The sequence below is a fragment of the Castanea sativa genome, chromosome 7 (assembly GCF_040712315.1).
Source record: "Castanea sativa cultivar Marrone di Chiusa Pesio chromosome 7, ASM4071231v1".
Classification (NCBI taxonomy): domain Eukaryota; kingdom Viridiplantae; phylum Streptophyta; class Magnoliopsida; order Fagales; family Fagaceae; genus Castanea; species Castanea sativa.
The window spans coordinates 10191703-10204738 of NC_134019.1; the positions used below are offsets into that span (position 1 = coordinate 10191703).

The 13036-nt window shown below is 33.1% G+C and overlaps 1 protein-coding gene across 4 annotated transcripts; it reads right to left on the reverse strand.

Annotated features, from left to right (window-relative positions):
* Window positions 1-457: 457 nt before the first annotated feature.
* On the reverse strand, window positions 458-11801 carry LOC142644714 (protein PLASTID TRANSCRIPTIONALLY ACTIVE 14). Of its 4 annotated transcripts, XM_075819288.1 has the most exons (14): window positions 11671-11801; window positions 9448-9582; window positions 9215-9373; window positions 8580-8717; window positions 8254-8379; window positions 7889-8017; window positions 7362-7451; window positions 7092-7242; window positions 4686-4795; window positions 2138-2209; window positions 1364-1469; window positions 1060-1260; window positions 791-833; window positions 458-674 (listed from the first exon to the last, which is right to left on the reverse strand). In XM_075819288.1, exons 2-14 carry the CDS (start codon window positions 9502-9504, stop codon window positions 596-598), a joined length of 1461 nt encoding a protein of 486 aa, XP_075675403.1. In that variant the 5' UTR covers window positions 9505-9582; window positions 11671-11801; the 3' UTR covers window positions 458-595. The 4 variants fall into 4 exon arrangements, with proteins under 4 accessions (XP_075675403.1, XP_075675405.1, XP_075675402.1 ...); XM_075819290.1 differs by lacking the exon at window positions 11671-11801 and having other exon boundaries at window positions 1060-1257; window positions 9448-9687; XM_075819287.1 differs by lacking the exon at window positions 11671-11801 and having other exon boundaries at window positions 9448-9686.
* Between the last annotated feature and the right edge of the window lie 1235 nt (window positions 11802-13036).

Here is a 13036-nt window from a genome sequence, read left to right on the forward strand (position 1 = left end):
GGCTTTGGCACAAATGTAAAACTCCATGGATGACTATAACCACCATTGAGGATTTGTGCCCATAAAAGAAAGCGTATCAACAGTTCCCATAACCTCCATTCACTTAAGTCAATATCCAAAACCCAAGAATCTCACTCTATCACGGCCTCATCAACATCTATTTAGACCACAGCTAAGGTAATGGCTACAATTAAGGAGGAACATACAAGCCTTTAAATCCATGGCCCCCCAACCAGAGTCAAGCATGAGTAATCTTTCTACTAAAAAGAGTGCTTTCTCTAGTAAAGAGTTTGTATGAAAATTTGACAGCACTATAACCAGAATTGCTTCACAAACTCTTCACACTTCTTTTCTTTTTGATGTGTATGCAATATATAAAATGTATGAAGGTATATGTAGCTGCTTTATATGATCAGCTGCCGAGAAAGAGGATTAAGCAAAAAGTACAGTAAAAGAAAAGGCAAACAACTGTGCACAAACACAGATTTCCAAACACTTTGAACTAGTTTACTAACATTAGTCCTTCAACTAATAAAGTTTTTGAATAATTAGCTAAACAAAATTTTCCTACATCTTCAAAGTTGAAATTTAAGAATTAGAACAATATCTGTTCTTGATAGATCTCCAATGCCAGAATGACTTTCTCTATGAACAACTTCCGGTGCAACCTATACCTGCATGGTCCAGATTAACATTGAAATCATTAATAAGGGGTCTCACTTTTTGCAACATTTAGAAGCCAAAAGGGTCAGTAATGAGTAAACAATTAGATTATGTGAAGACCACATACTTTATTGCAGTGTCAAGTGCCCTACTAGCTTCTGGCATGGAATCTGTTGGTAGTAACATAGAAGATTAATATAAGCGTCAACTGTCTCTTAATTTTAACTTTCAGGCAAATTAGTAATCTGCCAGCTATCCAAATAAATTAGAGAGCCAACTCCATCAGATCTCATTTCAAAATGTTAATTTTACCATATGTTATACCAAATGCCAAAAGTACATATAATCCTATTATCAATCCAGTCTTTGAGAGTGGGATTAGCATTGAAACCTTACCTAGCAGTTTCTGGTCTTGCTCAGAGTTAGTAGGAAATTCTGCAAGCATTTGTTGGCATTCTTCCTGTATCTCCTTCACAGCTTTCCTTTCCAGGCTTGGGATTGGAGGCACATCCCCATCTGACCAAGTGGGAACCGTTCTTGCTGCTGCTATGACTGCTCCATCAACAAAAGTATCTCCTCCATTGGATAGCCGACCTGCTAAAAGTTTTATTTGGAAGACAAATCTAGGTCTTTAGGTGCTAACAGAGTTTAATATAGACCAAGTTGTGAACAGAAAACTTAGATCATCATTAATCCATACTGTTATGATAATACTCTTCAGGAAGGCCAGCTATATTGAAGACTGACAAGAATGAATCCAAATGAATACGCGCATTGCCTGAGAACTGGATCACATCCCAAGGATTCTGCAAGCTCAAGCCAGATATAGCTTAGAAAATAATTTCAAAAAGATTATCACAAATAAAAACCAAGTTTTACTTGCAAATATTAGCTTCCAAATTATACTAAACAGAGGTGCTATGAAGAGGATGCTCATTCTTCCACCCACAAGCACCCTATTAATCAAGAAGATTATTGCTAGAGATTACATTATGAGAATGTTTATACTTAAATAATGCAAAAGATACAAAAAAGATTACTAATAGTTATTAAGTTGTACAGAACATGTGACATGAACATCAGATTCCAGATGTGACATAAAGATAACATTTTCTAAAATTTTATTTAATTGCTAAATTTTCTAGCACCAACCAAAATTAGGTTGTTGCTGTATTTCAAGGTGGTGTCAAGATATTTCACTTAGCCTCCCTTAAAATCTATCAGTAGCCAACCCCCCCACCCCCTTTTCTTAATTTATTTAAATTCCCTCAGCCCCCCTTCCCTTGCATTTTATGGGCTGAAACACTATCAGTAATCACTTAAAAATATTAATAATTTTCATGAAGTATCACCTTTTTTATTTGTATTACTTTTTTTTTTTTTGAGAGATACTTTTTATTTGTATTACTAACTCAACGAGATTAGCACCATCTGAAACATAAAAAGGAATAGAGCAGAGCTGAAAGCAAATTACCACAGGTGAAGAAAATCCATATCTCTGCATGAGCATGTCATTCTTCTGACCACTAAAGTAATTGATGGTCATCTGTGGAGATTTATGAAATTAGCAGCAGATGGTATAGCATTAAGAAGATATAACTAACCCTAGGTTTTTCTTTCTATCTAACTGAGTGATAAGTAGTTGTGCATATAGAAAATAGTTCATAACACAAGGAAGAATAAAAATATCAAAATAAATAACAGAGGTGAAACCAATTCTAATTTAGAAGGTTAACCATAATCTCATCAGTATCATTATGTACAATAAATAACTTTAAAAGTTGACACTTCTTTGCAACTAGATATTATCAGAATTTCATTATCAAGTTGAATTTATGAGTAGAAATGCTAAAGAAAGATTCTATCAGGAAAAGCAATAATACAATACAAATTCTACAAAGATTCAGAAGCTTAGCAAGAATCACCCTCCCAGACATAAACATGGTGCCATTACAGGTTTCCACTTTCCAGTCGTAAATTTAAGACAGATATATCCTTTACATGCTCTTCACTTGGATAAATTATCCAAAAATGCGACAACAACTTGAGATGTAAATTAAAAAAAGTATTATTTTTAGTAAGAACCAAATCACAATTTAATTTCTGTAGCCACTACCATTGCATATTTGACTCAAGGTTTTTTAATGAAAAAAAAAATTCAAAAATCCACCAAGTGCTTGCATTCTGGATTTGGTTACACATTATCATGGAATTAGGATTTGTTATTGATTATAAATAAGATTCAAAATAATCCCTTAGTGGAGTATCTCATAAAGCCAAACCCCTGATGATGCAGGAGCAAATTGGATAATTGTAGACTTTTATTCAGATAGGGATTAGATTTGAGATTAGATAGGGATTAGTATGAGGCAGTGCAACAATGCTCCGCTCACTCATGAAGTATCTGAGTGAAGCATTCATTGTGAAATGGCCTACCGGTTATGGAGCTTTGTTTTCCTAACTTTTGGCTTGGCCTGGGTTATGCCTAGATCGATTCCTGAAATGCTCTTTGGTTGGTGGAATTGGTTGGGGAAGCATTCTTCTCAGATCTGGAATTTAGTCCCGCTTTGCATCCTTTGGTGTATTTGGAAGGAGCGTAACCGGAGGACTTTTGAGGATTTGGATAGCTCTAGGGAACAGTTGCTTGTTTTTTTTAGTGGGACTCTCTTTGATTGGTCGCGCGCGTGGGGACTCACGTCTAGTGACTCCCTTCCTTCTTTTCTTTGCTCCCTTTTCCTTTTCTAATTTTCTTGTTGTCTTTGTTTCTCTTTGTTTTCTTTTTCTTGTAGCTCCTCGGTTGCTCTGTGTTTTTTTCAGGCATAGAGTAACCCTTCGTATATATATCATTCTTACTTATCAAAAAAAAAGTATCTGCCATACGCCAAGACTTAGGAAATCAAATGAAAACTTTTGAACACTTGGCTACTCAAATGAAGGTTCTTCAAGACTTGACTACTCAAATGAAGGAAAATCAAGTACCATCAGACCTTGATATTGACAACAAAGTGCAAGAGTCAACCGAAGTTTCAATGTTCATGCAACTAGACAAGTCTACTATAGAGCCTAAACAATAAGAAGCTTCTATACTTGAAGAATCATCCTTGTTGCATGCAGATCTACAGTTTGATAGAGTCGAAAAGGTTGATACTCCAATTCCAGAAAAGTTTCCTGAGGTGGAATACAAGGTTTATCTATTTTCAACGCCCCCAAAGACAATTCTCAACTGCAACAAGTATTATGTGCCAAAGTTTTCACTTTTCATCCTTTAACGCTTTAAAACTCGAGGTCGAGCTTTTTCCAACCAAGGGATATGATGCAGGAGCAAAACCAAAATTATTTTAGAATTTATATTTTCAAATTTTTTTATTTATCTTATAGGAAATTGGATAATTGTATACTTTAATTTGGATGGGGATTAGTATTTGAGTTTAGTTAGGATTAGTTTTTGTATGTTGTTATCTTTATCTCTTTATTTTCCAATTCTTGCTCTATATAAGAGACTAGTTTATTAGTATTTGAATATAGACGTGATTAATGAAATTCAGATTGGATATATTCCAATAGTTGGGTGTTGATCCTATCGCCTTAGGTGCTGATGCCTAAGTTTAGCTTGGTGCTGATTCTTAGGTTCATCCTTTAATTTCCTTGTTACTTTTAATTGTCCTGCATCACCTGACATGAACATTATTCTCCCTTTTTATATATTTATTAACTTTTGATTTTGTTTCCATGTCCTCGCATGAAGGTAACTATTAGGAAGGAAAATAATTAATAAACGTAAACATTTGTTATTTGGTTTCTTTAGCTTGGAGAAAATCCTGACAACTGACTAGGACAATGAAAAGGAAACGCAAGAGAAAGACTGGCATTTAGTTTTTCTTTAACTAAGATGGTCCTAAAGATATTTTTGTACAGTCAATTACTCTTTTGTGCAACACCATCTGTGCATTTCCACATGCAGAACATTTAAACTGTACAGAGAATTAATCAGTTCAACATTTGATAATCTTAAAAGATATTACCTCATCTCCTTTTTTAATCCGTTGTCCAGCATTTATCATCACCTCAAGCATACGATCCTTAAAACGCCAATGTAAAAAACAATTTGGCTGAAAGGAATGGTTTAGCATGTCTGCAAAAATATGAGCAAGTTTATCAAACATTTATCTAATAACAAAGTAGCCAACTTAACCTATAAATCTATACAAATAAGTTGGGAAAATTTGAGGTGAAATTTTGCTTATATAAGGAAAGTTTCGCAAGATTTAAGATTCCATATAAGGAAGGAAACAAGCATAACTAGTCCTAAAATGAGTTGTGGCACTTCTGACTTTAGAAGTGACGTTAAAACGTTAATTTGCACTAATACGTTTTCTGCTGCATCTCTCCTGACTTTAGAAGTGACAGGAATTCACCAACAAAAGAAATTAGTCACAACCAGGCACCTTGATTGCGTGCTCTATTTGACACGTAGGATGCAAAAAAAGTGTCCAGCTAAGATCTTCACTATCATATCTTTTTCTTCTTGGAGCTCTCTTGGCCATAAGAGAGGGGACATATTTTAATTCTGTTAAGATTCCACAAAATTTTTGGAAAGTGGACCACAGTCTCTAACCTGATCAAGGCTTTAGGCAAAACAAAAACTCTTTTGCAGGTTGTATTCTGATGAAAATTTTCTTGGGAAGTATCTGCTACTAGAATGCAGTATTATGCAGCTCCAAACACACCTCATACTTTACCACATTAAAATTCACCCAAAAGGCAAGTCTAGCAACTTGTCTATTTCTGGCTCGTTAGCTTCATTGTAATATCAATTTCTTCTATCATATCTTATACATTATGTAAAAGAAAAAAGGTAAGAAAAAGTTCAATCAAGAATCCAAACTAGATTCTAATTGCACTCCATTTTTGTGCCAAGTCCCATTCTAATTATCTTGTTATTTGATGTCAAGTGTCTCTATATTTTAAATACGGTTCAATTAAATGCCAAGTATCCTTCTAATTATATTATAATTATGTTTCAATTATATTTAGGCTGCGTTTGTTTCGCCTGAAAAGGATTTCAGGAAATTATTTTACACCAGCCTATGTGTTTGGTACCTCCAGAAAATTGGGTCAAACGGAAATTATTTTTCCCATTGACTGTAAAATAAGCCTCTTAACCCCTAAAACCATTTCCGTTCTTATTTTACCTTCAAATCTCATTTTATAGACTAAAAACAGAGAGAGAGAGAGAGAGAGAGAGAGAGAGAGAGAGAGAGCAGCTCAGATCGCAAGAAGAGAGAGTAGCCCAGATCGCAAGAAGAGAGAGCAGCCTAGATCGCACTGGTCTCGTCGCACCCCAGCACCCGCGAGATCGCGCCGCCTGAAGCACCGCCGAGATTGCACCCCAGCACTAGCGAGATCGCGCCGCCTGAAGCACCGCCGAGATTGCACCCCAGCACTAGTGAGATCGCGCCGCCTGAAGCACCGCTGAGATCGCGCCGCCTAAAGCACCGCCAAGATTGCGCCCCAGCACTGGCAAGATCACACCCATGACCCACCCATGCCTGATCTCTCTCTTTCTCAATCTGCCTCTCCCTTTCCCTCAATTGCCGATCATTCTCTCTTCCTCCCTCTCTCCGTTTGACCGAATTTTGAGTTTAACGAATGTTTTGTTTTGATTTTTGTTTTTTTGTTTCTTTTAAGTTTATATATTAAAATTTTCTATTATGAAATTTGTTTGGAATCTGAGAAAATGTAAGAAACTAGTAGAAAAATAGCATTTTCAGAATGCAACCAAACACTTGAAAAAATTTTTAAAATAATTTTTATAATGCAGCCAAACACTTGAAAATATTTTCTTTTCCCAAAAATATTTTCACCTGAAAATATTTTACATTGAAAAAAACGCAACCTACTTGCAAATTCATGTGTCTTAACTAATTAACTTTGAAATATAAAAAAACTACATTCGAATTTATCAGAATTTTATATAATACTATGAATGTGTACAGTCTATTACACATTAGGTTGATATATATATATATATTTTATATAATACTATGAATGTGTACAGTCTATTACACATTAGGTTGATATATATATATATATATATATATATATATATATATATATATATATATATCTATCTCAAATAATCTATCCCCATTGCTAAAGGAATGTAAAAGGTTTAATGCATTACTTTCAACTGACAAAGTATCATTTCTACATTATTCAACTTACAAAAATAAAAATTGAATTCCCTACGCAAGATTACATGATTCTTTGTCAAATTAGAAAAAATATATGTATATTCAAATGAAAAAATCTATATTACTAAATAGTTTTAAACCCTCATAGTTTTATACTTTTATATTTGCAGTATAGTATGATAAGCAAAACATTAGAGAAAATGATTCTAAGAATTTTCGAGAGTATAATCTTACCAGCGTAAGGGATTAGCATACTTGTATCTTGAACTAGTGCGCCAATCCTTAGTTGCATGTTAAAGCATCGTGATTGTACTATAGCCATTGCCCAAATAAATCTCTCAGGATTGCGCGCAAGGCGCTTTACCTTAAGGGGTACACCTGAGTGCTGAGTGCAGTTAAACAGGTGCAATATATTATTAAAAATGTCAATGAATATTGGAGTACATAATGGAAAAGGAAAAATAGAATGCTTCTACAGTATAAGACAGACAGGTTTCTTGGTACCCAGTTCTTTTCCCAAAATTCTAAAGCTCGGTGCTGCTGTTCTTTTATAGTTAAAGCAAGCTTAGGATCTTGAAGCTCCAAAAGCTCCTCCTGTAGCATATATATAGCATGAGGGAAGAGAAACATAGTTAAATAGTTGTTTACAAGAAATGACTGATCAAGAAAAACTACAAAGAACTAACAAACTGGCTCTTTGAATAACACTAGGAGAGTGACTACTAGTAAAAACACTTCTTGGGCTCAGTGAAATAGAGCCACTTCATTAATTCAAGTTGATGCTAAATTTACATTAATATGATTTCTACATTTACAATCAAAACAATCCCATTGGCTAGGCACCATGGCATATGCTTGTTTATAGTACTCACTCAGTCATTTATTCTCTTCACCACTCAAAATCAAGAGTATTGCATTCAAATAGAGTCAGATAAAATACATGAGAATCAATAAATAAGGGGGCAAAACAACCAAAAATAAAATCAAAGAACCATTAGAGCTAGAAAGATTATTAGTCTGCAGTCATGCACCTCTGTAGCTAAAAGCAAGCTAGTGCACTCCTCTGAACTAGGTAAAAAGTCACCATACAACTGCCAAAAGTTATCCTCCCGATCAAATGCATATAAAAGAAGACATGCTAACCTCAGGTCCCAATCTGTCTGCCACAAAGAGTTTCCCAATATTAGTAGCCACTCAAAAAAAAGATAAATAAATAAATAAATAAACAAATAAAGGTTATTAATTGAACATCATTTCAATAACCAAGCAGACTTGTCTGCCTATTGATCAAATTGACATTATATGTTGGGACCAGAGTCTTATAAGAAAATTTAATTCTATAAATGGGTCCAAGAATTAAGCATTCATTTTTGGTATCAAGGAAAACTACAATTACCTCTGGATTGGTCGAGTTGATAATATCAAATATAGGATGACCCATTGGGATTATATCTGGGAAAAACATCCATGGGAGCTTTTGGCTTATGGTTAGCATCAATTCTAGTGGAATTTCCATTATTACCTGCACAACTAAGTAAATTACTTTTACAATGGAATACTAAAAATGTGACTCCAAGATTAACCAAGACATCAAAATGTGAAAATAATCGAAAACACAAAATACTAATAGTCTTGTAAGTTGTAACAAAATGCAGGAGCAGAAGCAATAACTAATTATAAGCGTGGGTGCACACACAGAAACTCTAATGATTAGCAATTCACCCTGGCTCGGCGAAGTGGTTCAACATCTTTGGATGCATACACTCCAAATCCATCTGGCCCTTCTTTAAATTCAACTCCATAAGCTCTCATGCTCCTTACATACCCTATCCTATAAAAATCAGGGTCTGCTGACTCCAACTGTGTGAAATACAAAATCACATGTTTAGCAATGAAATAACAGTCGAAGAAAAACCCAGACATCAAAAGGGTATGATCAAAACAAAATATCTAAACAACTGCACTAATGTTTTTTTACAGAAAATTGGGAAAAATTAAACAGATGTAAATGAAAAACACTGAACTTTTCAATAAAATATGTTCTTTGTCTCAACTCAACCTGTGTCTCTGCTTAGTGTCATATATTTTGTTCATAACCGGTCCCAACCCCGAAAAATGAGGGGTCTGTCAGCATAAAATTTAGTCACTAACCCAAAAATTTTATGACTAAGGCTTTGTCATTGTTGTATAGCATATGCTCTTTGTTTGCAATGAACATGAAAATTCACTAGTAGTGCAAATAATGTGAGCTAAAAACAATGCAATATTGGCGCTCACAAATTCAACTTTCTTGTCCCTAAGTTTTCTCAGAAATTAAACAGGAAGTGAATGAAGATAGAAAAGTGAGTGGCGTTTACCTCAGAGGATGATTCTTCTTCAACTTGGGGAGGTTGGAATATGGGATATTGAGAAATCTCAGTGGTTGCTCTAATGGGTCTAATCTGATTTTGGGTGTCAGCAAGAAAAGAGCAACTGGGTCGCGGTGATGACCATCCATGGTGGAAACTCTTCAACTGCTTTACATAATGTCTAAAATTAGATAGAGAAAACAAGCTACATAAATACAGAGAGAGAGAGAGAGTATTGAGACCTTAGGAGTGGAGAGGAACCAGTGGGTGGGATGGTGAAGAGGGAGAGTGGAAGCCATTGAAGAGAGATGAGAAATACTACTGAAGAAGTCGAAATTTCACAGATACTCCTTCTGTTCAGCGTGTTTTGTGATATGCTGTAACACAAGTACGAAGTACCCAATGTGAATTTCGGAGAAACATTATCCACTTCACTCACAATAATATATAGGAAAATTCTTTGTCTATAACTTTATATTGGGAAATTATTGGGTAAAATGTGACTTCTTCTTCTCACATGAATGATGAATTCTACTAATTAAATTTTTAGTGGGATCTATCATTCATGTGAGAGGAAAAACTACGCATTTATGATATTTTAAAAGTACCTAATAATTTTTCCTTTATATTGTAAATTAGTAAATTCTAATAAAAAAACCATACAATATTTACTATTGTACAATATAATTTAACATTAAAAATACAATAAATATATATAAGAAAAAGATAGGAATTTGATAAAATGAAGGTTGTCAAGATGGGATTCAACATTCTGTTTGGGAATAGTTTATTTAGCTGAAATTTTTATAAAAAAAAAATTGCTAAAGTAGTGTAGATAAAGTTAAAATGTAGCTGAAATAGTATAGTGAGACCCATAAATAATACCAAAAAGTACAATGGAACCCATAAATAGTAGCAAAAATAAACTAAATAGTAGCAAAATTAGTTAGATAGTAAAAAAATGTGGCTTTTTAAGCCAATGCCAAACACAACCTTAGGAAAGATGTTTTGGAAAGAGGAAAACAAGATCTTACTTTTCGTTTTAAAAAAATAATTTCTAATAAAATTTAACAAGATCTCATTTATTAACATACATGAGATTTGGACTAATACTAACCAAGTTCAAGACTTTTCAACATAACCACTTTATTATAAAATATAAAATAAAAAAACCTAACCAATTTTGTTCCTAAAGTCATCTTAGTCCCTAAAAGAGTTGAGAAAAAATAGCTTACTGTTTGGGGACTAAGTTGGTTTTAGGGACCGAATTGGCTAATTTTGAAAAGTCTTGGACTTGGTTAACATTAACCCAAACCTTGAGTAGTGAATTTTATCCTACTTATTATTATATTTCACTCTTTTATAAATATTGTCTTTAAATATTTATTCCCTTACTAACTAGACTGTAGTCTTAAGTGTGGCAACAAATAACAATACTAAATTATCCAACTTCTAAATCTCAACCTACAGCACTATTTAGTAAAGTTGTTAGCATGACATAAGAATATTGATCATGCTAATAATGCTACCCCCTTTTGAATATCAGCCACTTGCAAGACCAGGCAATTACTTAGGGTTCGTTTGGTTAGAAGAGTAAAAAAGTAGGAAGATAGAAAATAGTGGAAAAGTGGGAGGATAAAAAAGATTTTATTTTCTCTCCTATTTGTTTGGTTGGGGTGAAAAAGTGGAGGGATGAAAAAAATAGGTTTAAATAAATTTACTCATATACCCTTATTAAAGAATGATATCTAATTAAAAAAAAATCACAACTAATTACAAAAAAAAAAAAAAAAAAATCATCAGGCCCAGGCCTAGAAAATCAAAAGAAGAAAAAAAGAATAGGGAAAAAAAAAAAGAAAGAAAAGGCAACTGCCTCGTAGAAGGAAAAAAAAAAAAAAAAAAAGGCACGCACGCACGCCCAGGCCTGAAGAAAAAAAAAAGCAACGTAGCTGCTCAGAAAAAAAAAAAAAAAACACATAAGCCAAACGTTGTTGAGAAGAAAAAAATAAATAAAGGCAACTTGAAGAAGTGTGTATATGTACTGGGCATTTTTGTCAATTAAGAAAATATTTATCCTCACTCAGTTTTCTCTCCATTTTGGAGAGAAAACATTTTGGTGGGCCAGGGGAGAAAATATCTGGGCCCCACTATTTATTTTCCTTCCTCTCCACCCAACCAAATACACTCTAAAAAAGCTTTCTCTCCTATTTTCTCTCCAAAGTTTTCTATCCTCCCTATTTCACCTCAAAACAAACACACCCTTAGTTAAGGAGCACCATTTACATGACACACCTAACCAGAGGATGTCAATATCATAGACAAATGAGATATAGATATAATAAAAGTCCCAAAATTTTCCCATCCAAAAAAAAAAAAAATCCCAACATTTGACAGAATAGATACAAAACCTATCATCTAAAATACTTGTTTATACTTGCATTAAAAAATAAAATAAAAAGCTTTACACAATAAAATATCTATCTTTGATCAGATCCAAGTTTGATTCTCATCTCTCAACTGTACAAAGCTTGAAAATAAAACACTGTCTAGAAAGTTACAAGATTACAAAATCCGTCTGAAGAGAAGGTTACAAGAGGGAAAAGGTTATAAGAGTCTTTCTGAGGGAGAGGGAAGGCTATTACAAAAGCTTTCTAAAACTTTTAGCTTCTGAAATTTTGAGCTTGTTTTCTGTCTTCAAAGTCTGTCCCTTTTATAGATAAAGAGAACCATGGTAAGTCTTAAAAAGTAACCTGAGTTTGTAGAATTAACTCAAGTTAAACTGTCAGTGGAAGCTTATCCTTACTAAGCAGTAGTCTGTCTGAGAATTTGTCAAGTCTCTTTTTCTTTTTACGCATGTTAGTAAACAGTAGTACATAGCTATCATAATTTCTTGTCTAGTTTGTCTCTGGCTGTCTGTCTATATCTGTCTGGACTGCCTTGAATGAATATCTATTTGTGTCTGTCTGGACTATCTTTTGAAACTATTTACGCGTGCTGGTGAATAGCTCTATTTTCACTACTACAAGTGGTTAAATTCTTATTATTTAGGATAGTTCACTTTACGTAAACTTTATTATCTAAGTTTCAGCACTAGATTTTTATTTCAAAAAAATTCAAGAATTTTCAAACAAAAATAAAATTTATTTTAATTATTTTGACCATCTATCATTTATTAATATAATGAGTAATACTACAGACACAAACTATTTTAGAATATTTTTATAAACAATATATGTGGCTTTAGCATTTTCCAAATAATTATTAGTATATAAAAATGTGATATTAGTGATGGACTCATATTATAACTAGTAAGAATTTGCTACATTAATAATTTGAAAAAATGTTGTAAAATAATTTGTGACCAAAGTATTACTCTAATATAATTAATCATACAAATTACATACTATCCTTACACCAAGAAACTCAATATATGTTTGCCTTTCAATTATTTAACCTCTATTAAAGTTTGAAGTGGCTTAGTAAATTTTGAGAATATTTTTTAATATATATAAATTTTTTTCATACATTATTTTAAATTAATATGAGCATCGCATAGGCATACTACTTATACTATTATTATCAAGAAGAGTATACATAATCACAAGAAGAGCATCTCATTGACAAGTTTTTAATTTTTAGTATTATTATTTTTTTAGAATTATGTATTATCGTTCATAAATAAATATTTATAATTCCTTAAACATGCGAGTTGAGCATTCATCAACAGTACCTTTTTCTTCCTGGGATGAAGAGAACATTACAAATAAGCCTTTAAAAATTAACGTTCTTTTTTTTTTTCTTTTTCTTTTTTTTTTGAGAAACAAAAATTAA